Raw genomic sequence first — 27,328 nt, forward strand, 5'->3', positions numbered from 1 at the left:
TTTTTATTTTGTTAAATATAATTAATCATACAATATTAGCTAGAAATGAGTTCCAGTGACAATGTACTGTGTGGAGATTATTTTGTTATTGGTCTGACAAAGTCAACAGAATTGACTCAAATGTAATTCTACAAATCTAGAACCAAAACAACAAGAATTAAGTTAAAAATTAAAATATTTGTATTATTTATTGTTCCTAGCAATTAAGTTACTACAGTTACTCTAAGATTTGTAAACATATTTCGTATGTACTGTTATACCCCTCGGTACTTACCGAACATTTTCAGACTTCTATTCTATTCACAAAAACTAAATATATTTTAATCTCTGGGAATCAATGACTTTATAATAATAAACTGTCTTAAGCATTTGATAAGATTTAAGCTCCACTGTGCTAATTACGAATCAGCTGATACTTTCGTTTTATTTAATGTTTCATTCCTTTCATCAGCTGAAACAAAAGTGTACGTGTAATTTAAATGATTACTCACTTCTTAAGAGCGCGTACCCACAGATAAAACAGGATAGTAATACGGGTAGTTTAATTCAAAAAGTGCAACCGACTTCACGTGATATGATGAATAATTATTTAATTTTTTGAGTAGCAACAAGAGTTCTGAATTACACCACATATATAAGAGGAATTAAATCACAATATCGTCTTTTCTCTCCTTTTAAATGAGGGTATCCCTGTGTAAGTTAAATCAATTTAAATTAAAACCCTATATGATGCCCTTTACCTCAAATTCTGTGGTAAAAGCTTCGCTTTGAAAGGTTATTCAAACTGATATTCAATGATCATCAAAAGGAAGTCTTTTTTCTTATTACTATATTAATTTCTGATCAGAGGTGCAGGGTAGAAAAGGATTACTGTATTTCTTCAAAAAGGTTTGAACTGTGTTTCATGAATGGAATAAAATTTACGCAGAGAAATTTTGGATGATCGTAAAATCAACAAGCCTGATAACGAGGATTGTTTCGTGGTAGATAGGTTATGTGTGTTTTTTCCGGTGTTTAAGGTTGTGTCAATAATTATTTTAGAATTTTTGTAATTTGTGCCATTTAGAATTTTAGTTTATCTTAAATATGTTTTTAATCGAACTTTTACCTAAAGATAAATTATGGTGAAAATATTTATTTTGAATATTTTAATTGTCTCTGTAAGTTACTTCGAATTAACTTTTAAGTAAGGTTATGTTGTTTTCTTTTAATTAATCTACAGTCGATGGATTGTTTTGCAGTACTTAATGCGTTTAATACCTAGTACACTAATTTACAGTTAAGATTTAGATAAGCGCCATGTACCTACCAATGTATTTTCTACTATCTGGGAGAGAAAATTGATTTCCCCTATGGATAGTTTTAATAATAAAGATGTGTAAAATTTGATTTCTAGTGATTGATGTTTTATTCACATCTTGTCGTATTTTTAAAGCTGTGTTTATTTGTTGTAGATTCTGTGTTATTTAATTGAATGCAATGGTGAGGTACATCTGCAGTCTGTGTTGCAAACAGTATCTGGTGAAGTTGGTGCTGGTAATTTCTCTTATTACAGTTTAATGTACATTGGTCCAATAACACTTTTTTTATACTCCAGGTAAATTATTTACTGATTGTCTAATTTTTTTAATAACATATCTATTTATTTTGCCTAGATGTTTGTTTGGTTTCAACCATTCCCAAAAAATAAATAAAATTTGATGTAAAGAGGTATAGTACTTTAATGTCATCTATATAAATATACAGCAGTAATTTTTGGTCAAAAATGTGGAGTTTGTATGTTTATCTCTCTTCTGTTATAAGTATTAACAGATAAAAAATGTTTTTTTTTTTACTCATCCTACCATTATGATTATTTTCTTTATCAGTATACACATACTTTAGATTCAGTAGAATATTAAGTTCAATTTTTGAGTGATTTGAAGTATTGATTTTGTAACAATTTAATGTTTATAAACAAGAATCTGTAATCTGTACAAACCACATTCGTTTTTTAGTGCTGCAGTCTTTGCTCTATTTTTAAGAATATTACTATAGTGTGGAAAGTTGATAGTATATTTTACACAAATATTCAAAATATTTTTTGTTTTATAAAATTAGGCCCCTAATTACCAAAAGATCAACAGTATCACCTTGTGATGCTAATACATCACAAGGTGATACTGTTGTTGATCTTTTGAAAGCATGTCATCTTTCTAAATAATTATTTAGAAACATGACATGCTTTCAAAAGTCAATAATCTTGGCATATGTTGTTGTTTTCACCATGCTGATAGTAAGTATATAAAAAAATTGTCATTTTATTGTAGTTTTTTAAATTATAAATATCTCAAAATCAAAAAATTACATATTTCTGTAGCTAAGATTTTTTCCTGTAGCTAATGTTTGAATTTATATCAATACTACTTTTTAAGGAGTATCAATCTTTTTTGTATAGTTTGTATCTAATATTTATTATTCATTGTTAAATATACTTAATTAAAATTTGTGTCGACTGATTTCAGTTATTGATAGATTGTTAGTGAAATGTTTATGTAATTAAATTACAAAAATGAAATTAAATGAGTTTCTGAACTTGATATTATATCAACAAACATAACCTGATGCTCACTTTTGTTTGTTAACCATGTAAGTAACCTTAAATACTAAATTGGCTGATTGGTAAACTGAGTCAGTAATTGTATACAATAAACAATTATTCAGTCTGAAAATAATGTATATTACAGTTGTATAGTACTGAATTACAAAACTTTAGATGATGGTACTGTGTTACTAACTAGGTACATAACTCGGGTTAAAGGTGTCGTATTGGTGTTTTTTTTGATGCTATATGTGAATTACTTTGATTAGAATATAGATTCACTTCTCATACATTAAGAGAAAGTAAAAACAAAATCTATCAACCCATACTTGAAAAATGTATTCATTTCGTACAACTATTACTTTATAATGTAATATATATTACTTTATATGTAATATAAAGTTCCACTTACCAACAGTTTTAAAAGTATATATCCGAGTACTTTTGGAGCCATTACTCCATTATCAGGGATTTCCCAAAAGATGCTAATTCAAATTCAAATGTATAATTGTATTTAAACCAAAATTGTTACATTCATAATAGTCGGTCGTCAAGAAATAAATTTAAATTGTAGGTCAATAAGACCGTAACGTCATGTTTGTAAGATGTTTGCAACTATGATCTTATTATAATAAAATAAATAATAATCTTATTCTCTTATAGTGGTAAACAAATTACGAGCATGACGTTATGGTTATATTGATGTACAATTTAATTTTATTTCTTGACGACTATTATGAATGTAACAATTTTAATTTACATACATTTGAATTTGAATTAACATTTTTTGGAAACCCCTGATGATGGAATAACGGCTCTCTAAGTACTCGGATATATACTTTTAAAATTATAATAAGTGAAACTTTATTTTATACAATTGTATTATACCAACGGTAGCAAATGCTTAGTAAATTAAATCTAAACGACGAGGGTTATTTTTTTTCAAGGTCCGATCGGTCACGAAATAAAAACCCGTGCAAAAATCGGATGAACCTTTGCGCATATGTGTTACGCAGTGTCTCTAGTATGGCCTTCAATCGTGTTGCGTCACTTCGTTTAGTTCTGAACACAAAGCTAGCACTTAAACATGTCTACAACAATAGCATCTCCCGCCAAGTGTGAAGTGTATGCTGTAATTCGATTTCTTCAGGCTGAGGGGTGTAAGCAGCTGAAATTCATAGACAAATAAGTAATGTGTACGGTGAAACTTCAATGAGTGACAGCAAAGTGCGACAATGGTGCAGGAACTTTAAAGCAAGACGTATAGATGTTCATGATGCAGACGGTCAGGGAAGGAAGCGAGTGTCAACTGATGATCTCGTTGAGGGAGTGGATGATGCAATTTGAGAAACTCGTCGGTTCAGAATTTCTGTATTGAGTGATTTGTTTCCTGAAATTTCAAGGTCAGCTCTCTACACCATTGTGAGTGAGAGACTTCAGTACCGCAAACTGTGTGCGAGATGGGTTCCCAAGATGCCGTCCAACCATCACAAAACAGTGAGAATGGACACCTCCCTAACGTTTCTCTAGTGCTACCACAATGAAGGAGAAGATTTTTTGAACAAAATTGTCACAGGGGACGAGACATGGGTCCATTTCGAAACTGAAGAAACAAAAGAACAATCCAAACAGTGGATGCATTCTCATTCTCCCAGTCAACTAAAAAAGTTCAAGCGAACCTTCTCCAACAGAAAGTGTATGGCTACTGTATTCTGGGACTGGAATGGAGTTCTCTTGGTGGAATTCATGGAACGTGGCACGACCATCACTGCAACCTCATACTGCGTGGCTCTTCAAGGTCTACGAAGGGCAATTCAGAATAAGCGGAGAGGAATGTTGTCATCAGATATTGTCTTTCTTCATGACAATGCTCGGCCGCACACTGCAGCTGTAACAAAGTAGCTCCTGCAGTGTTTTCGTTGGGAAATGTTTGATTACCCGGACTTAGCTCCATCTGATTTTCATCTCTTTGCTCACATGATACGCTGGCTAGGAGGACAACATTTTGGCATAGACATCAAGCCGCACACCAGCGTAGAAACATGGCTGAAAACACAGGCAGCTCCGTTCTATGACGAGGGTATTGGAAAGTTGGTACCACGCTACGACAAATGTCTGAATTGGAGTGGAGACTATGTAGAGTAATAGCGTAACTGTGTAAGTACTTGTTACAAATAAAAAAAATTTTTATTTTCACTGTGGTTTTAATTTTGTGACCGATGAAAAAAAATAACCCTCGTATTACTGTGTCACTTGAGCGTTGAGTTTATTCCTGATTGTATACTCTGAAACGAGAAGCATTAAAAGCAGTTTTTAAAAGGATTTGTCGTTAAATAAGTGATTAAGGTTATGTTTTCAAAAATATTTGCCTATAACAAAATATTATGGATTGATATCAGGGATGCTATATTGTTTTGAAAGCATAAAACCTATTAACATATTTTATTAATTACAATGATTTTTGTCTCTAAAGACTGAATGCTTTTATAAATGTAATGAATATTTATTGAGATCAGACCCTAGAATAATATGTGGTTATATCTGAATTCTTGTCTTGTTAAGAATTCAATAACTTCGTTTATAATATTAAAAATTGCATAAGATCATTACAGGAAGTATTATTAATAATGTAATTGAATTTTTTTCTACTTCCTCTGTAACAGCTATAAAAAAAACTGGAATAAAAATGTTTTAATATCAATAAAAACACTTTCATTATGTTGTATTTCCTATCTAATTACAGTTTGCCTCAAAAATAATATTTTTTAAAATTAGTATGAAATTTGAAAATTAAGGTTTCTCAAGATTTATGTGTACGATCTGATATATCTAATTTTATTTTATTTATAAATGAGACTAATGATTTATGTGTTTTACATTTTTTTATAATGTAATGTGTATGTGTGATTACTCTTAGCTGTTATAATTACGTGAAACTACTTACAAAAAAGTTCTTACATTGAAATTCTTGTTTGTTATAGTGAAGGTGATGCTGATCTATATGTTTCACAAGAAATTTCTAAACCAACATTTGAACCAGATAGTTACTGTTTACAATCGGCTACATGTGGAGTAGATATTATTGACATACCTAAAAGCTTTCAACGTCCAGTCAGTATAGGGGTTTATGGACATCCATCCCATGATATTAGTACATATGTATTAAAAGTTGTAGGCCTATATACAGAAAATTCTGATGAACATGATTCATCAGATACAGTAAACCCTGATTCTACTATTGAAACAGATACGTCTGATTTAAATGAAGAAGACAGATTAAATAATCCTGAAGTAAGTTAATATTTTTGGTGATTAATAATAATTATTAATGATAACAAAAAAACTGTGGAATTAATCGTATTAAAATATATTTCTGATAAAAAATACTTTTCTAAATCTCCTGCTTAAAAATGTTAAGAAATGTAAATTTAGTTTAGTTTGTAATGAATTGACCTTACTATCTTAAGTAATTTTTATTTTACAATTGTGAAATTTCCATTTTTATTTTTATTTTTAACAGTAAATTTTGTTTTTACAAACTTTTCACATCACCAAAAAAGAATTTGTTTTTTTTTTTACATTAAATAAGTACTTTTCTGACAAATGTAGTAATGTAATGTACTAAATAAAATTCTAATTTTTCTTTATCTTATTCAACTTATTTACACCATTTTGTTCAAAATTAAATTCTCTACAAGTTTTGTTTAAAAGTTTAATGTTTTTACCTATTTTACAAAGTTATGGTATGTCAAACATAAAAAAACAGGATTTTTTACCCCAATTTATTGGTTTTCATTCCATGTTTCTCAAAAACTACTGCAGATATACTTCTGGGATATATTTATATTTCATTTGATTTTTCAGGTCAAAAACCATAAGAAATCACTAATTGTACCCAAATCACTTATTGAAATGTCCTAAAAATTTCAGTACGACCTCATTATGCATAAGGAAAAGCGTATTATCTATTTAACAGTATATCTTCATAATATTTTTAGTTATTAAACTAAATTTTGTAATTTTTATTCTGTCTTTTTCTGAGCTCAAAAAGTGAATGCAGCCAAGAATTACTTAGTAAACCATAGTTATTTACATCATAATTCCGGATGTTTTGTTATGGAGTTTTCTTCATTGTACTATTTCATAAATATCTTGGTTGAGTAATAACAAGATGAGCTGACTTTCCCTCAAATTTACTTGTTTTAAGACTAAAATATATGGGAAAAAAAATAATTTTCTTAGAACAATTTTATATTGCACCACAGACAATGGCATGTTGAACTTGCTACTTACGGGAATGTCTGTTTTACACCATGCAAAATATGTTATTATGTCGTGACTCATTTATCTTTTGATTAAAAATATTATGTATTTATTTTTCATGGAACTTGTCTGATTACTTTTTAATCAGCTATTTCATTTTTAGTGTATCTTTTAATTTTGTCAAGAAAATGGATGTTCATTTTCATTATTTGAAGTATTTTTAACTTTTGGATCTTATTGTGAGATTCTACATTTATTAATTTAATCATGATTAAATCGGTAATTTAAGTGATAAAATATCAATAATAATGATAATAGAAACCTTTGCCTTTGTTCAGAATCATTACTTTTTAAAAGTTTTTTATTAAAAATATTGAGAGGATGTGAAGTAATTAAACAAAGTATTTATCAGAAGTCTTACATACTCAAAATTTATTTATAAACATCTTCTGCGTTGTGGCGTTGAGTTTGTTACAAAATAAACGTCATTCTCCTTTTGTCTCACAGCAATCACAGTACAAGGTTTTCCTCCTCAAGTCCTCTGTGCTGGCTTAACATTTTCTAACGGGAAAAACCTCAATTACCTTAATAAGTGACTGGATTAACTTACTTCCTTAGAAGCCTGAAAAAATATTGAGTTGTCCTTATGGTTATGAGGTTAAACTGATGATGAAGTTCCTCATATCAACATATGTTAGATCATTTTTAACATATTATAAATAACATAGCCTATTAATATTATTAATACATATTATTAATAACAAGCCTATTATAAATCAGTGGGATTAGGTATCCGAATTTTCATTGGGTTGTTCAGCTTAGCCAGGATATCCTTTGGAGGTAAGTGTAGCAGTTGAGTTAAAGTAGAGAAGTTAAAAAAGTTGTAGTAGAGAAGTTAAAAAAATTTCCTTGTATGATTCTTATTTTACATGATAATGATGGTGGGATAGTTATATTTCATTACTCCCATTCACTAGCTGCTTTGGGTAGTCACAAAGTATGTTAATCATAAGAATTGAGGCCAACCAGCATTCCAGTAGAATAATGCAGTATTTTACAAAGTATTTTTCTTTGTTGATGCATGATTAATTTTCTTTATTTATATATATATATTTTTATCTATATTGCCTGGCTATTACTCTCAAGAAAAGAGTGTTATGAATAGATATCTTTTATTTTATCTGTAACTTTAATTTTTTGTTTGATTTACATTAAAGTACGATTATTAATTTGTTTTGTGAATAGTGTATTTATTTTTATGTGTAGTTTTTACTACAGTTATAGTTATTGTATTGATTTTTATCTTATTTAATTCATGTAATACTTACTGTAACAGAAAGAAGAGGATATTGAATCAGTTTTAGGAACAGTTTTGTGGACGTTTTTAAATGTTTTGTTAGAAGTGTTATTTTTGTGACATGAGCTTAGATACAGAAACAATGCTAGAATACGAGAATCAAATGTTTTTGGAGATTTTACAAGAGGATGGCTTACTAATATCTGCCAAGTAAGTCTGTTGAAATAAGCCTTGTGTATTAATGATTTTTTTTTATTATTCATATGTTTATTCATTATTTGAAACACGGATCCTTTATTGTCTCTCAATGAAAGGCAAACTTTGAGTTTCATTGCATTATTCATGTTTTGTAAGTAGTCATGTTTTGATTCTAAAAACTACCTCGAATCAAAACTACCTCGGCCGTTTATGATATTTTTTGTAATAATTTTATGAAATGCAATACATGTCATGAAATTTATGTATATTGAATTGTGTTATGAAATAAAAATGTATTGTTAAATACAAGGAACAAACTATGTTAAACGATTAGTAAAATAAAGCAGAAAATTAGAAAATGCTCAAAAATTGTTTGAGTTCCTCAATTGTAAATGATGAAATCATTTAACAAGATGCATATACTGATGGGTAGCCAATAGCTGTATGTCAGTGAATTTGTCAAGTTTATTATTTTATTCTTAATACAAGTTTACAGGAACTTTGTGACTGTGCCCAGTCCAATTTATCAGGCTGTACAAAGCTTTTATGCAAGCATTTTAAGCAGGAGTTTTGAATCATTCCTTATACAGCTTTAGTTTGGAGTGAAGTGACAATCATCTCTCCATTACTTAAAATTAACACACTTTGAAATTATCCAAGAATCACGGATAGGGGTTAATTGGCTTTATACCCAACTCCAAAGTTCATCAGAAAGTCTGGAAAAGTTTTATATTGATATAATAATTGTCTGACACTAGTTGGTATCGACTAGAAATTTTATGTTTTATAAATATTTTAATATTTTTTTTAAACATTTAACGAAAGTCAGTTTGGAATAGTCTTTGTGTTATTGGGTTGAATTTGCTCTCTTGGAAACAATTGTACTACTTACAAAGAATTTTTTTATTCATAGAAGAATTGCCAAAAGCAACATTCAACATTTCTAATGTGGGTGCTGTGCTTTATTCCGTTCTTAAAGAAAATTTAATGCACTTTGTTCCACTTCTTCCACAAGTTAAAAATCATTGGATATACAAAAACATGTGTAGCCTTTTTCAAAGCCAACTAAACCAATAAACAGCATCCAATTTGCCTACAAAGGTAAATATACATTTGGGACTAGTGTACCAACACAACAAAAAAAAATTGTGACAATTGGACTATACAGCAGAGAAAATTTTAAAATTTCACATATTTTTTTTAATCAAACTTTGTATATGAATTTTTATTAAAATCAAGTTTTTTTTACATTTAACAAAGAATATTCCAAATTGTCAATATTACAGAGATATTAAAATAATTAAATGAAAAGATATATTGAACTTTTTATGTAAATTTTCCTACTTTTTTGAGAAGGATATGACAATATTTTTATCACTGGATGATGTTTGTGATGTCAGTCTGTTACAGAAATAGTGTAAAAGCAAAAATAGTAAATAATACAGTTTCTATTTTATTTGAATGAAAGGGATGGAGGGAGAGGAAATTAGACAAATTTAGTGATTAGATTTTTTATATAAGTATTTTACGAATGGTGTTGTGTGATTTGAATTTGTTTGTTCAGTTTCAATGGTAAATTAGTTTTTTTTTTGTCTTGAAACTATCCAGTCTTTTCTGTATCATCCCCTTCTTCCCCTTCTGTGTTAATTGTAAATATATTTATGATTTAATTAATGTAGTAATTATAATCATTGAAATATTGTAGTGTATTTTATTTATATATTATATAAATATTCCTATTATTGACCTTATTTTTGATTTTGTTAATTGTATCATTAACTACAATCATTTTTTCTTTCTTTAGAGGTCTCAGGATGGAGACCATACTTCTAAATTTGATAAAGGTATATTGTGACCCTGGAAATTTGGTGCTTGTATTTGGAACAACTCACGAAGAAGAACAGTTTTTTATATCAGAGCTTGATAAACAGGGTGTTACTCCATTACCTAGAGTGATTACTGCCGATAACTCGACTACAGAAAGGTGAAGATGTTTTTTGTGTTTTTTTCCTTTATAATTTCTTTCTTTATCCAGTATATTAGGTCGGGCAATTGATCCTGAACCTTCATCTTGTTTCATTTTCCACCCTTGTCCCATCTTATATATCTCCATAATTTTATTTATTTTTTAAAAGCAATTCTTTAAATAACCATACTCCTCTGTACCAATACAAATTAATTTATCTTTAATATATCAACCCTAAGTACAGAACAGTTGAAATAGGATGACTTACCTTAACCCACCGGGTTGGTCTAGTGGTGAACATGTCTTCCCAAATCAGCTGATCTGGAAGTCAAGAGTTCCAGCATTCAGTCCTAGTAAAGGTAGTAGGTGATGATGTAAATCAAATTCGTGAAAGCGCTTATGATATGTAATGAAATAAGGTAAGTCATCCTATTTCAATTGTTCTGTACTTAGGGTTGATCTGTTAAATATAAATTAACTCCTTAACTTTATTTAGCCAGCTTTTCCTTTATCCTGTTCATAGTCTCTTATCACATCCCAATCATCTGAGTCTTAGTGCATGTCCAGCACACTTTTCATTTGAGAATCTCTTACTCTACATTCCTCACATGGTACCTTTTTATTTTCCCTTACATCTGCTAAGAAATTTCATTTCCATTGTCTGCTGTCTACTTTTCTCTTATTCTTTTACAACCTAAGTTTGTATTTCATGTGTTAGAATTGGCATAAAGTATACCTTAACTTCTTTACATTTCCTTATTCTAGTAATGCTTAATCTCTCATAAAAATTTCTTGCACTCTTTATTTCTTTCTATATCTTCACTAATCTTCTCATCTGTCACCAGCTTGCTGCCCAGATATTTAAAACTTTTTAATGTGTAAGGAACATCGTTTTGTACTTTTAGCTTTACTCTTTATTTTCTTTTTTCTGATACCTCCAACATCTTACTCTTAATTTATTTAATTTTTGTATTCGTTGCTGCAATCCGTTCATCCCAGTCACCTAGCATTCTCTGAACTTCATTTTCACTTTCTCCCCATATGACAGTATTGTCAGCAAACAGCCACACTTTCTTTCTCCCTCTCTTCCTAGTCTTGTCTTCACTTCTTTACAGATTTTATTTATCAGTATTGTAAATAAAAGTGATGACAATACATTCATCTGTCTCAAACCAGTTAGAATACCAAACGATTCCAAGAAACCCCCTTTTGTCTTCAAGCAGCTTATACTTTTATTACATGGCTTTGATCATTCTTATTACTCCTTTGCCACCTCTTTATGAAACCTTTCATATTTAATTTCTTGACATTCCAATCATCCAGATTTTTTACTACTATCCAATGAAAATTTACAGTAGCGTGCAAATTAATCCTAACACACGGAATGTTTTGTTTATTTGTATCTTATGGCTGCACTGCTTGACCACACCATTTTTTTAAGTTGTCTGTGTGATATGAGTTTATTGTTCTTTGGTTATTTAGCAATTTTCATGTTATTTATAGTGCTTTATGAAAGTTTATTTCATTTTTTGTTCTGTGTGTCTTTAATGTATAATATAATGGACTTAACTCCAAAAAAGTGTTCAAAAAATCTTTTCCTTTTCTGAGAAAATACCAGTTTGTCACAACAATAAGTAGCTTCCGAGAGTAGTGTTGGACTAAGGACAAAAGGACACTGAATGGCATTTTAAAACAATTTAAAGAAACTGGTTTCTTGTCATCTCAAAGAAAAGGCGAATGTGATGATAAAAGAAAAACTATTTCCAGCATAGAATCAGTTATTACTGAGAAAAAATAAATTTGATCTAAAATTATCTGCTGTGGACTTGAATTGGAAATTAACACCCACTGAAATAGATTTAATCTTGATATTAGACACAGACTTCTTGCTGCTGGTTAGAAAGTTCGTTGGCCAACTAAAAAAACAGTTTTTTACATTTTTACAGCAGCAGTGTGCAAAAAAAGGTTCTTGTGGGCCAAAGAACATGCTAATTGGATTATAGAAGACTGGAAAAATGTTATCTTATTCAAGTTTAACTTTTATATTTAGGGGCAAAGGGTACCTATCTAAGAAAAGCATCAAATGAAAATTGAAAATACATCACCGGCTCATATCCAGCAATCAGTTAAACATCTCAAGAAAGATGTTTTGGGGTTGTTCACATTTGAAGGTCCTTGTTCATTATATCCAATAGATAGTATGTTGAGAAGTGATGGATGTACCAAGATTCTGAAGCAAAAAGTTGCGACATAACTTCAAAAAAGTTTCCTGCAAGGCAGCAAAGTGTTCAAACAAGATTTGGTGCCATTCCATACTGCCAAAAAAGTAGAAACATTTTTCAAAGAATGAAACATTAAAGTGCTCCCGCGGTCAGGCTCCCCAGACTTAAACCCAATTGAAAATCTTTTGGCAATAGTCAAAAAACTACTCTCAAAAATGAATTGTACCACAAAAATTGACCTCATTAAAGCAGTAATGTCAGTATGGTTTCATGATAAAGAAATAAAAAAATATGTAATACGGTTATTGAATTGATGCCAAATCGTGTGTGTGAAGCGATTAAGAATAAAGGAGGACCTAATAATTACTAGATATTCACAAATTATACAGGTATTTTTTCTAATTAATTTGCCTGCTACTGTAAGTATAACAGTATTATAGATGTTTACTATTTATTTGTTTTATTTTTTAGGGAAGGGATTTACCTTGGAGGAGGTGTTATGTTTATTTCTTCACGTATATTAGTTGTTGATCTTTTGAAAAAAAGAGTGCCAGTTCCTAATATTACTGGTTTTATTGTTTTTCGAGCACATCGGATATTAGAATCATGTCAAGAGGCATTTGCATTACGTTTATATAGACAGGGAAATAAGGTATTTTATATATACTGTTTAGTAACAAATTTAAAAATATATTATTAAGCCGTTAGTAAACATAGAGTATAAATTAATTTTAATGTTGTGTAGTGTAGTGTAGTGACTATTAAACAAAAGTAGAAATTAAAATTCACTGAGTGAATTTTGTGTTTCTTGTTCTCTTTTGTTATTTCTGATTTAACTAAATTAGACGTAACTGCTATTATTGGCTTTAAAAGTCTGTATGTCCTGAATTGACTACTGGATCTATATTTATTGAAGAAAAAAAAATGTAAACGATAACACGTTCACAAAATAAAACTTCTATGGATTACTTTTAAATAATAATTACAAGTTAAGTTGCTTGTAAACTGTCAATAAAAATAAATTGATATGATAAGTGTCTTAATAATCTGTGGAAAAATAAATAAATAGTTTACTATTCAGTAGAATGTATGTAGTCTTTATAATTGAGGATATAATAATAATTGTAATTATAAAATCTAATATAATTTATTAAATTGCATTTTTTCTTCTTTTTTTTTTTATAAGTTATTATAAAAGAATTATATCTAATTGGGAATGATATTAAGATAGGTATAAAAATTTAAAAATTAGAGCTGTATAATTTTCCTTCTTAAAGCTGTTAGGTTTAATTTAGCTTACGTACCTTCAAATTACCTAATAAAGTAATAAAACAGAACTTACCAATTTATTAATGTAATAAAACTAGAAATTAAAAAAGTAAGCTTTGTTACTTCTAGTTTTATTGTAAATTTGCACTGGCCTCCATGGTGCGAGTCACACTGTCTTGGTCTTTCATCTGGAGGTTCCAGGTTCAAATCCTGGTCAGGCATGGCATTTTCATACATGCTACAAATTGTTCATCTCCCCCTCTGAAGCGACACCTAGTGGTGGTCCTGAAGGTTAAAAAAAAAATCTTATTGTAAAGGTGGCCAAATTTTAGGGTTGTAGAACTCTGATATAAAATAAGTACAGTCAGTATAACATTAGTTCTTAATACTAAACCAATTTGATTCTGAAATCCAATATGCTCAGAAATGATCCTTGAACATGCTAAGCTTATAAGATTAGATTTGAATGCTGGATATGTAGAGGAAGAGAAGTAGTCACCTTACCTCTGGTAAAGCTTTTTGTACAACCTATGCAGTAAGCTTTGTTTCCTACTGTAGATAGGAAACAAAATCCCTGGATAATAATGTAGACAGTTGTCAATTTTCATTGAGGAATTGTTTGCCAATTCCAAGAGATTGAGTAGGAGAAACTTTTCAGTTAAGCCTGGGAATTCAACTCATCGTGCAGATTTTAAACTGGAAATGCTGCAATTGTGAAGATTCTACTCAAGTGCCTAAAACTTCATGCATATAATTATAGTTGATGAAAATCATGCCGTTACAATTTTGCTGTGAACATTTTGATAAGTAAACAAAGGGTGCATGCTTAGAAAAAATAATCTCTGACTAAGCTACCTTTCACATTTCCGATCATAATTGGCAGGTTTGGTGTAGCGAGAACCCTCATCCTGTTTGACAAATACATCATGATAGCCCGAACATTAACATTTGGTGAGTGTTGACTGCTTATGAAATCATTCTTCTTTATCAATCCAATAGTTATCTAGATATTTTACAGGAGTGTGCAATACCACAAATTGAACATTGGCAACCCATTGTTTCTTCCAATAAGTTGGCCCACTACTACACTAGGGTTTTCAGTTAGGGTCTACCTACATAAACAATTTCCTCAACATTGGATTGACCACGAATGACCAATTCCTCAATCCCTTGATGTTACGCCACTTGATTTTTTGTTGGAGGAGTTTATCAAAAACAGAGTGTATGCAATGAAGGTTGTTGACATCGATGAACTAAAAAGAAGAATCGAAGGTATAATTAATGAAATAACTTCAGATATTCTTCGTAATGTGTGGTGTGAAATTAATTATTGTCTAGACATTATGTGCACCACAAAAGATGCTCATGTGGAATTGTTCAAAGTTGATAAGTATTGTGAAGAAAATTGTTTGAAATGCCCTATCCAACAATAAAACATTTATATAAGTACATTGCTTCAATTTTTTTTTTTTTATTAACACCCAAAATGCATTGAATAATTTATGATCACCCTTTATACTATTGTTTCATTGTAAAAAAAAAAAGTTCATTTGGAAAAATTTATAAATATTTTTTATTTCTCTTAAACTGCGTACCTTATACTACTTCTGTATATAATTGCCTAATGAATTGAGACATTTATCGTAGTCATATGTCAGCTTCAATATATCCTCGTCATATTCTTCTGCTGCCAGTCCATTTAGCCACTGATTAACAGCATTTTTAAGATCAAAAGTCACCCACGAATTGCTTACCACTCAAAAATTCTTTCAATTTCCCAAATTAATTGTAATCAGAAGGTGCTATGTCCGGACTATATGGTGGATGATCGTAAATTACATGTCGGTACCTGAACATGTGGTCATGTATTATCATATATCAGGACGACGCTGTCGGCCAACCGCCCATGTCACCAATTTTGAATGGTGCACCAATACTTAGGTAGAGTTCTGCAGTAGGCTTTTGCATTTATAGTCGTTGCATGTGGCATGAAATCAGTCAGCAGTATGCCAAACCAATCCTAAAAGGATGTGGCCATCAGTTTATATCCAAATCACTGTGCCTTAATATTTGTTGGTCAGGTTGGTGATTGAGGATGATGCCATTCACTTGACTGCCGTTTTCTCTTTGGCATATAGTACGAAATCCATGTTTCATTGACGAAAACAATTGAATTAATGAACACATCACCTTTTTCTGTGTAGTGCATAAAAAATTCCAAAGCGGATCCCATTCAGATTTTTTTGTAACATTCCATTAAGATGTGTGGCACCCAACGTGCACAAACCTTTCTGAAGCCTAATTGATTATGAATGCAACAAATAACAGCTCTTGAAATAGTAGGAAAAAGAAGTTCCAGGTCAGAAATCATTGAGCAATGATCTTTTATGATTTCATCATTAATATGATACAACAAGTCCTCTGTGATAATCGAGAGTCTCCCCGTATGTTCATCATGTACATTATTTCTGTTATTTTTAAACCTTTCACACCATTTTCAGACATTCTTCCATTTATTACATTATCACCGTGCACAGCCACCAGTTGCTTATAAATTTTAGCCGCCTTAACGTTTTGGTGGTTTAAAAAATGTATGACTACATATTTCACAGTCAACATCGATTTTCTTATTGATTTTATAACGTAATAACTCACATGTAATCAAAGGTACTACAACACGACAACTTACGACAACAATGCAGTGTGTACATTACTAGCATGGCCATGAACAACACAGGTTCACCAACTTAAGGAGAGAAATTTCTCAGCGGTCTTTACTTTAGAGGTATTCTTTATATATATATATATATATATATATATATATAAATATAAATCACTACATATACAAACTGTATTTCTGTTTTGATTAATTTCAGACTGGTTTTGTCAAGGCTTTTTCTACCACACCACAAGCTTTCACTGTTGGATTTGCTCAGGTTGATCGAATAATGAAAACATTATTTGTTTGCAATCTCTATCTTTGGCCTCGATTCCATGCAATAGTTATTTCAAGTTTAGAAAAAAGAAAGGTAATGAATGTTTTATAAAAATCAAATAAAATCAAGATTTTAATGCTTATTTCAGATTATTAAGTGAGATCTAGAGTAAATAACGATCTTAACTGTTTAATAAATGCAATTAAGATCAGTTTTTCTTATAAAAAGTTGTAAGCTGTTGTTACAGTTGGCCCCCAGTTTGTAAACATCTAATGTAAAGAACTTCAATTGATATGATTGAATATTGATGTTGCCTCTTTGAGTGGACCAAACAAGTGGTAGTCAGAAGGAGCAAGATCAGGACTATACGGAGGATGAGCCAGTACTTCAAAGTTGAGTTTCTGGAGCGTTTCAGCAGTGTGGGCAGGAGTATGTGGACAGGCGTTGTCATGCAACAACACAACACCTTTCGATAGCAGTCCTCATGTTTGCTTCGAATTACAGGCTTCAGCTTGGCAGTAAGCATCTCACTGTAACGCGCACTGTTTATTGTCGTGCCCCTTTCCTCATAATGTTCCAGTACTGGGCCTTGTGAGTCCCAAAAAACCGTAAACATTAGTTTTCCTGCGGACAGTTGGGTTTTGAACTTTTTTTGCAGGGCGAATTTGGATGTTTCCATTCCATACTCTGCCATTTACTCTCCGGCTCATAATGATGGATCCATGTTTTGTCACCAGTGGTGATTCTGTCTTAGAAGATGTCCTGTTTGTTACCACAGCAATCCAAATGTTTTTGGCAGATGTCTAAGCACATTTGTTAATGTAAATGTGTGAGTTGTTTTGGAACCCATCTTCCACAGACTTTATGAAACCCAAGTCGGTTGCGGATGATTTTGTAGGCAGGACCGTGACTAATTTGCAGAGGATGTGCCACTTCTTCAATAGTTACTCGTCTGTCTAAGAAAATCATGTCACGTGCACGCTCAATGTTTTCCTCATTTGTGGTGGTAAAGGGTCGTTCGGCTCCTTCGTTGTGCGTAACACTTGTGCGACCATTTTTGAATTTTTCAACCCATTTGTAGACACTCCGTTGCGGCAACACACTGTTCCCATACTGTATCGAAGGTTTTCGATGAATTTTGGCCTCTGATACACCTTCCGACCACAAAAAACGGATCACTGAACATTGCCTTCTTTGGTGCAAACAGAAAGCCGAGCAGCCATGGTTAATGGCAGGGCAGTGATAATCGAACTATCCTAGCAGCATCAAACCTGCACTGACATTACAACAATTAAACCACATATGTCATCTACACAACGTGACAGTACTACCAACATAAACAAAAATATAACTAAATTGCAGATAATAATTGACTTGACCCTCGTATTTACAAAAGAACTAACCCTACTCTTTATGAATAGATAAAATACTTTTCAGTCCTGTTCACAGATAAGTCGGCAAACAGCTTCTTGTTTTCAGCGACTGTCCAAAATTGAATACCCGTGAAGCATTCTTTACTTGTTATCAAACACTTATTGTTATCACTTTGTTACACACTGTACTGAACTCGAACTTGAAACTACTAACTGCCATTCTGCTGGTCCGAGCAACAATAATTTCTATTGTTTATAATTATCTATACTAATAATTTGTACACTTTTCTATAAGCTCTTTTCTAGAAGGAATCCCTTTGTCATTTCTTCTACATTCTTCTGTCTTTATTTTCTCTATCTTTCTTCTTTCTGGAAGCTTCTGTACCTGTTACAGTATTAAGTGAAATTATTAGTAAACTGCAAGCAAATAACATAATTATTAATATTTCAAAATATAACATTTTATAGAGGTATATAAATCAGTTATAGAGAAATATTTTTTCAGATCTTAATAATTTATTCTCTATTTAGTAGTTAAAATATATGTAACAATATAAATTAACATTTGTAATTTGTAACTTGTAACCACTTCAAAAACTATGAAGCACTATACTGTACTTCAAAAAAGTTAAAGAAGAGTAAAGTATTCATAATAAATAAAATTATGCTATTAAATATTATTTTTTTATTCCAAACTGTATTATACTTTTATTTGGATGGAAAAGATTGTTCACATGCAAAAATACAAAACAATCATGTTGCCTTCAACATTCTTGATAATGATGGTATAACTAGAGAATTAATGAATGTGTAACACTACTATTAGGAGAATTATATTTAGAAAAAGTTTGGAATATTCTCTTTAAAATATTTGCAACATTATATGAATTTGCCAGTTAAACACTGGATGTAAATAAGTGTTGACCGAGTAACAGATTTATTTATGAGATATTGAAAGATTTGTTTAATGAAACTAACTGATAGTAGCAGTTATTATTCTAATTATTTGACAGTTGTAATTCTTAGGATAATATGTGATCATATCTGTAGAGAAATTGAATCTTTTAAGTTTGTATATCAAATTAATGAAACTTATGTTTGAATTTTGCTGGAAGAAGATATGCCATTATTATGATGATAGAAATTAATGAAAATGTTATATGTTACTTCACTGGAATGTTCTAAAGTTAAGTAAAAATATGTCACTTAGTTATTAACAGGTTTGGTTTTAATCGACAATCTTTTAAATTAATTCTTTTATTTTTGTAGAACTCATTCTGATTTTTTGTTTTCAGCCAGTAGTAGTCGAACTTCATCTGGAGTTGACACATTTAATGACCAATGTCCAAACAGCCATCTTAGAACTAGTCCATTTCTGTATAAAAGAGATTAAGAGACTGAATCCATCTGTAAGTTAATTTTTATTATTATGTTATAATGAACATAAAATACAAAAATTGAGGACTTATTTTTCAATAATATTGTTTTTGTATTGAATAAATAAGTACTTATTTCAAATATGAGTATAATTTTACATTGTATACAGAGTAGCTTTGACATTATATGTGAAATAATAAGTTTGTTATTCCACAGAAAATTATTTTCTTAAAAGAATCATGGCCAATAATCAGTCACAAAGCACAAAATGAATGATTAAAAGGAGAAAATGATGATCAAAATTAATAAATAAAAATAAATTTTATGAAATAATATTGATGCAACTATTTAAAAAACGGTAAATAAAAAAATAAAAGTAATTTTTATGACATTAAAATATTTACATATTAAAAGAGATTTGAGTTTGTAAAATTAAATTTTTTGGACAAATTAATAATTAGTTATATATATAAATAATATGTAGTATTATTTTTGAATTGGTCAACAGAGTAACATTGATTTTTAAAAAGGAAATATTTTGATTTTATTTTAAATTAATTTTGTGGAAGATCTTTTAGATGGTCTGAGACTTATTAAAAATTGCCATAGAACCATGATGTCACTTATCAGAGACCAAAGTATTATGCCTTGAAACACTGTAACCTGTCTGTTGACTGGTTTGATATAAAAGTATTGATTTTATTTTTTAGCAATAAGTGACTTTTTTGGCAATGGTTATACTCATTTGTAAATACAAATAATGGAGATACTTTTTAATCTCCTAAAAGTCTATGCGATTCAGATTTATGTACACCAAACAAAGCTTTGACAGCAATTTTTGTATCCTGAAACTCATTTGGAATTCTTAAAACAGCCTCAAGATGCAATTTTATGTTTCAGACAAGGATGTGTATAAACTTGATAAAATCCATAAAATATTGAATATTATTGAAAACAATAATAAATATTCAATAATGATTTACACTTAAGTTGTTAGAACACTTCAAAGTGAAACTATATAGTTTGATTTTGTTCAAAGGATGTCAGTTTGACTATCCCTTATAAAATCAATAATTTTAAAAGATGAACTGTTGAGGTGTGTGTGTGCACATGCATGCTTGTATTTCTTGAATGAGCTGTGCTCATCTTTTTTGTTTGATAATTTGGTGATGCGTGTGTGTGTGTGGTCAAGTAAGGATGTAATTAATTCAGTTTTTTCTATGTTCAATTGTTGTTACACATCAGTATTGTTCAATTAAAGTTTATTAGTCTTCTACATAAACCAAATGTTTGTCATTTATTTATCAATAAAATCAACCAGTGCCCAAATATTTTAAATTAAGGGCAACAAAAATACTGTTATTTTCATTTACATGAATACTCCCACATAATTAGCCACAGTATACTGAAGTAAAAAGTGCATTGCCTTTTAACTCTTATAATCTGTCCAGTTAATGGTTTTTAAATTTCCACTCAGATCTTTTTAACACTTTTTAAGTAATTATCTTCTGGTATGGATAGTAGTATCATCTCTGAAGAGGGAAATTTATACATTTAACCTATGTATTTATTAGATAAAATATCTATTTTTAAAATAACATAAATGAATCATTTCTTGTTACTTAAATTTAATTTTATAATCCTTCATTGTCTTCTTATATTCTGTCCACCCTCTATTTATGTCACCTTCTGTATTAATTTGATTGATAAAGTAATTTACCATGAAATAAAGTTATGTCATTGAATTATGTTGGAGTTATTACTTTTTATTTTGATCATATTACATTTTAATTATTTAAACTGTTTGTCTGTTATTGAAAAATGGATGCTATTAATGAACAAGTGTAATGTAAAATCTAACTCTTACCATGTTCTCTATGAAAAGTTAAGTTAACAGTGTTATTATTAATTTGGCTATTGTGTATGAAAGTCGGGATAACTCCTCACGTAAGGTTTTTTTACGAGGGTCTTTCAATAATTAAAGGAAATAAATGGCAGCAGTGGAAAAACTATTTAATAGAATAAACTGAAGCTGCTTGACATTCACCGCTGACATAGAAAATATCAGCTGTTCAAAAAGAATTTTTATTATTATAACCTCTTTTGTTTATTTTAAAATGTCAGCTAGATTTGAAATGTGCTCTGTGAAAGAACAGCTTGCTGTGATAAAATTTTTATTTTCTGAAGATGTAAAACTAGCTGAAATCCTCTTGCAGTTGTTAAAACAGTATGGAAAAAGTATATCAACTAAGTAAATCTTTGTAAGTGGATTGAACTGCTTAAATTGGGCAGAAGTGTCATCAATTTTCATTGTAGTGAAAGACTGGTGGGCGATATGACAGATGCTTTAAAAAATCACATTAATCTTCTTCTTTTTTTTTTCTTCTGAGATGTGTAAACATGGACTGCTATAATCATTTAGCCCGAATGGAAATTTATAGCGTATGAAAAAATGCCATGCGTGACTGGGATTTGAACCGAGGAGCTCCAGATGAAAGATGGAGTTGCTACCACTAGTGCCATGGAGGCCAGTATTATTAGTGATTTTATTCACAAGGACATTTGCTGAATTAGGAAATGGCTGAAATTTTAATGCAAGTATTAGTACTTGCCATTCTATTGTCCATGATAAGCTGATTATCGCATAACATGTTCAAGGTGATTTCCAGATGTCGACTCAAAATCACAAAGGCACCAGAATTCATATTTTTATGAACCTTAAATGTCAGTTTTTAGTGAAAGGTAGTGTTTTTTATTTGTAGATTGCATAATAACATATGATGAAACTTAGATGCATCATTCTGTGCTGGAATCCAAACGTCTGAGAATAGAATGGAAACATCCCAATTTGTCAGTTTGGAAAAAAGTCAAACCTACACGTTCAGCTGTTAAAATAATGTTAATGGAATTTTGGTACTATAAAGGCCCAATTTATCGATTGTTTTGGAAGAGCAATGTTCAGTCAATAGCGAATTTTATTATGACATGCTGGAAAATAAGTGAAACCTGCAATAAGGAGGAAATATCCTGCTTCTCTCTCAGAAGGCATAATTTTCTGCATGATAATGCCTTTCCCTATAACCCTCAAAAGACACAAGAAGCTATTTAAAAGTTAGGTTGGAAGGGTGTTGCTACATCCATCATAAGGTTCTGATCTCAGACCATCAGATTTTTGTTTTATTTGGTTTTCACAAAGAGTTTTTACATGGCACTGAGTTCAAAACAGTGAGCAGATTAAGAATGTAGTGCAAGAATGCCTCAGATACAAGGGTGAGAAATGCTGTACTGCTGTAATAAGAAAGTTCACAAAATCATGGGACAAATGCCTAAATTTAGCTAGGGATTATGTTGAAACAGTAGTGTTAGTTTTATTGTCATTGAATTAATAATCATTTTTCTACAGTCGTTTGTCTCTTTAATTACCATTCAACTTTCTTATACAGTTATTGATGTAAATATATATGTAACTTGAACTTCTTAATAGTTACAAAAACAGCTATTAGATGTTATTATTGATTTTAAATGCAACAGCTAAGTGTCTAGTTATTAATTACAAATATTTAAAAAATATCAGTACATTACAGTTAACAGAATTGCTATTACACTTTTCATTATTGTAATAAAACTGAAAATTTCCAACATGAAAGTATGCCTGATTCAGGAGACCAGTGCATTTATATTAACATTAATCATAATGAAAGTAAAGAAGTTTTTTATATTTTTTGTTACTTATGTACGTATTTTTCTTTACTAATTATATATCGTAAACAGTCTTTGTATTAAATTGTCATTATATTCTGTCTAATTTTTTAATTTTATTTTTATTTTATACAGTTGGATGCTGAAAACATTACTGTAGAGAATGCCTTATCAAAATCATTTCATAAAATGCTTATGATGCAACTTGACCCAATTTGGCATCAACTGAGTTCAAAAACAAAACAGCTTTTATCCGATCTTAAAACTATCCGTTCTTTATTACAGTAAGTATTGTGTATATTATTTTTTTATTTTTATTAAATGAAATATAAACCACCAGAACACAGTAAATATATAAGTTAAACTTACCATATAAATTCCAAGAATAGATTTTTGCGGGATCCCACATCTTTAATTGTTCGTAAATTCTATAATTATATTAAAACGTATTTATTTATGATTTGTTAATTTGTTGAAATTATTTTTCAAAATTTTGAAATGTATTATGGAAAATATGCAAATTTTGATGGACCTGCAAAAATTGATCGTTGGAATTAATATGGTAATTTCAATTTATCAATTTACTTTGTTTTGTTGGTTTATATTTCTATTAATATTAAATTTTATAAAACAGTGATCAACATTTTTTATTTTTCTTATTTATGTTTAACATTACATTTAAATTAAAATAAGGAAGATACTGAATTGCAAGAATTATTTAAATTATTTCTAACATTTTAACTAAAGAATGGAATAATAATTTTTGGGTGCAATGCTGTTATGTTACTAAGAGAGCAGTTATTCATTTTACAGAATAATGTTAGCCAATCTATTTTTTTCTTAATTTTATTGCTTTTTTTTATAGAAATCTTACGGAGTCAGATAGTGTAACATTTTATTCAATGCTTAATAAATTGCGAACATCTGATTATGTAATGAGTAGTTCTGGATGGTTGTTACTTGATGAAGCAGAATTATTGTTCTCAGCTGCAAAGAAGCGTTTATATGATGCTAAAAAAGGTAAAGTAAGTTTTGTTATAGATTTTTCCATAATACTTTAAAATACAGTCTGTATAAATAAATATAACAAAACCTTGTAGTTTTTTTATAACTATGTATTTTATTTTTGTTGATTGGTTGTATTTTTTTTATTAACTTTTTATATATTTACAAAAATTTTATTGGACACTATTTAAAAATATAATCCGTTTATACTAACTGATAAACATATTTTTATATGTTAAGATTGAATCAGAAATTTTGTAATAAAATTATTCATAAAAACTTCTTTAGATGTTAAGAGAATAAAATTCTGGTTCAAATCTCTTGTTTTCATTTGTTTACTTTTATTTTCTTGGGATCATAGCTGTAGATGCAAGAAGGAATATATGGTAATCATTCAAAAAATGGGGTCGGTTTTCTTTTGAATTTCTTGACGTTTCACGATCCAGGAACCCCAATAAAAAAAAAAAGGAGGGTAATATTCATACATGTGTGTTTGAAGCTTAATAACTTATGACTGGATTAACTGATTTTGATGAAAATTTTGTACAGAAACTCATGCATATGGGACAGTCTTATGATAAAATTTTGGGTTTAATTTCTCCAGGGAGTAGAGGGTTTTTGGTCAATTTTGCAAACAGAACCCACTACTTTATATTAAATGCATGCATGCTCATCTTACCATTTTTAAGAAATTTTGCCTCAAAATTACCTGCTTACTCAAAAAACATTATTTTATATTTATTGCATGTTTTTTAACTGATTTTTTTAATGTCTTACTAAGCATAGTATTAGTGCAAATGATCCAAAAGAATACTTTGGTGCCAATATTTTGGAGGGAGTCAATCAAAGTTTAAATATTTTGAATTTATCAAAACCTTTTTTGATACTTTTCGTAACATTTAAAATTTAAATAATAAACTTTTAACGTTAATATTACAATAAAATTTCATCTTAATTCAACTCCCACACCTCAAATAAGAGATTTATTGGTTGTACATTTATTAATGGAATTTTTTTTAGTTTTTTCATTTAACATAGTAAATAAAAAAATATTTTCTTGGAAGGAAATTTATGAGGTGGGGGAGCAGAAAAAAAAACATTTAAAAAAATTTTTAAATAATTTTTTTGGTTTATTTAAACATATAATGATAATTTTATAATAAAACTACATCATAAATTGCCCCCACCACCAAAAAGAAATCTTGGTACAACTCTTTTCATGAATAATTATTTTTCCTCTACATAAGAATAAATAACCCACGTTGGGAAATTATTACAACTTTGTTGTCAGGTTTTTTATATTACTTTCATTTAATATACATTTACACAAAAAATTGATGTAATTACAATAATAAACAACAGCATGAAATGTAGATATATAACGAATAATAAATACCATCAACAATTTAAGCAAGTGCAAATAATGATTTAAATTTAAATATCTGTATGAAACATCTTAGTCATAAAATTACTATTATAATACAAAGTGAAAATTGTAAGGTGAAAAATTTTTTCCTATAAAGTAATTCTATTTATTGAGCTGCAAACTGATATTGTTGTAATTAAATAATATTTTGTGTTGCTTATTCTAATCACACTGTCCCTTTACATAAAGATGTACATCAGAAATGTACTTTTAAGATTAATACAGTGATCTATTTTTAACCTGAAATTACAAGACGCAGACCAAATTCAGAAAATTTTAAATTGTAGCAGTTAAATATATGTGAGAATATTTCAATTATACAAATGTTTATATCAGTCTGTATATAGGGTGTCTCATGAAGAAATGGAAATTTTTAGGATTTGTTCTAAAAGTGTAAATAAAGAAAAAAGTTTCATATAAACATCGGTCTAGAAATGCTTACCCTGATTTCTGATTTAAGAGTAAAAATAAGGCCTCAATGAAATTCTTGTCCGTCACAGCTGTTGGAACACTGATTCACAAAGAGTACTGTTAGCCACATCTAGCGGCAGCAGGTCATACCAGCAATGGGTCGCGCGCAAAATTCAAATTCACTGAACTCTTGGGTAGGACCTTGTATTAGGTCTTTGTTTCTGCTGCATCTTTGACACCTCACATAAAGAAAAACAATGAAAATGAGGTTAAGTTAAACAATGTGTAATATCGTTCATTAATTTAGCTAGTGTGTCGTGTAGTAACATTTGTTATCCAATATTTTAAATTTGCACTACTGAGTGAAATTTGAAGCCTTCCAATTACATTAATTAATGTAGGTTAATTCTCCTAAATTTTTATTTATTTATTTATTTTTTAGAGGTAGAGCCAGAGCCAAATCCAAAATGGGAAGCACTTAGTGAAATTCTTAAAGAGATACATAAAAATTCAAAAGGAAGTGTTGTGACAGTGGTAGTTCTTGTTAATGACTCTTCTACTGTATTACAACTGAAAAGGGTATGTCATCTTAAACTGAATTTTTCTCTTTTGTCTAATGAACTTGTTGATTATTACAAACAATCTGTATATTTTATTTAAGATTTTAATAAATAATTTAATATTTGGTATTTTTGAGTTATCCTGGGCCGTTTATTTATGGATGTATTTGGTTAATTCTAAAAGCATTACTAAGTGATTGAAATGAGAAAGGTGTTGGAGACCAAGAATTTCAGAACTATGGTTACAATCTTTCATTAGTACGTTAGTACAGTATTAATATAATTTTTGTTAAATAATATATATTTAGATGAATTCCTTCAACTATTATAAAAAAGAAAATGGAAGTATGTTAAAAATCAATAAATACATATAACTAAGAGAAATAGATAATGAAATAAAACAAGTATAAAAGCGGGCGTTATTCAAAAAAAGTATTTTCAGTTAGAAAATGGAGTTCAGTATTATGTGACAAATATTATAGACTACGCTAGTTAATTAAATCTAATATCTCACTATAGAAATTAAATTAATTTCTAGTTTTATAAGAATTATTCTGTGAGAGGGAGATAAGAGATTGAGAGGGAAATTATTGCTGTCTAACTTTTTAATCGCACCATTTTAATAAAAAGAATCCACCTTCATCATTTTACGTTGATTTTGAATCGATGAAAGTGCTTTTCCTTTATAAAATTTACTCTAGCTGTTTTAAAGGTAATTTAATTAATTTGGTATTTTAAAAAATTT

At 29.6% G+C, this 27,328-nt stretch overlaps 2 protein-coding genes across 2 annotated transcripts in view; both read left to right on the plus strand.

Annotated features, from left to right (window-relative positions):
• Nucleotides 1–870: 870 nt before the first annotated feature.
• On the plus strand, nucleotides 871–5,975 carry LOC142328767 (UPF0669 protein v1g209471-like). The gene is made up of 3 exons (XM_075372788.1): nucleotides 871–1,160; nucleotides 1,455–1,597; nucleotides 5,563–5,975. The coding sequence occupies exons 1-3, from the start codon at nucleotides 1,122–1,124 to the stop codon at nucleotides 5,879–5,881; spliced, it is 501 nt and encodes a 166-aa protein (XP_075228903.1). The 5' UTR covers nucleotides 871–1,121; the 3' UTR covers nucleotides 5,882–5,975.
• Nucleotides 5,750–27,328, plus strand: part of mei-9 (DNA repair endonuclease XPF mei-9) — a 76,152-nt gene continuing 54,573 nt past the window's right edge. Inside the window, exons 1-9 of the mRNA XM_075372787.1 lie at nucleotides 5,750–5,872; nucleotides 8,181–8,351; nucleotides 10,144–10,323; nucleotides 12,999–13,179; nucleotides 16,673–16,825; nucleotides 19,401–19,514; nucleotides 23,317–23,465; nucleotides 24,047–24,201; nucleotides 26,466–26,602. Of these exons, the coding sequence (XP_075228902.1) occupies nucleotides 8,263–8,351; nucleotides 10,144–10,323; nucleotides 12,999–13,179; nucleotides 16,673–16,825; nucleotides 19,401–19,514; nucleotides 23,317–23,465; nucleotides 24,047–24,201; nucleotides 26,466–26,602 (1,158 nt within the window). The 5' untranslated portion in view covers nucleotides 5,750–5,872; nucleotides 8,181–8,262. The remainder of the gene's footprint in view (nucleotides 5,873–8,180; nucleotides 8,352–10,143; nucleotides 10,324–12,998; nucleotides 13,180–16,672; nucleotides 16,826–19,400; nucleotides 19,515–23,316; nucleotides 23,466–24,046; nucleotides 24,202–26,465; nucleotides 26,603–27,328) is intronic.

This window comes from Lycorma delicatula, chromosome 8 (assembly GCF_047948215.1).
Source record: "Lycorma delicatula isolate Av1 chromosome 8, ASM4794821v1, whole genome shotgun sequence".
NCBI lineage: Eukaryota > Metazoa > Arthropoda > Insecta > Hemiptera > Fulgoridae > Lycorma > Lycorma delicatula.

What these genes read in the sequence shown, in the direction of transcription:
- LOC142328767 (XM_075372788.1), top strand. Translation starts at nt 1,122, where the DNA reads ATGGTGAAAATATTTATTTTGAATATTTTAATTGTCTCT. An exon ending in TGAATATTTTAATTGTCTCT is followed by an intron (nt 1,161 to 1,454) that starts GTAAGTTACTTC and finishes TATTTGTTGTAG; the next exon opens with ATTCTGTGTTATTTAATTGA. An exon ending in ACACTTTTTTTATACTCCAG is followed by an intron (nt 1,598 to 5,562) that starts GTAAATTATTTA and finishes TGTTTGTTATAG; the next exon opens with TGAAGGTGATGCTGATCTAT.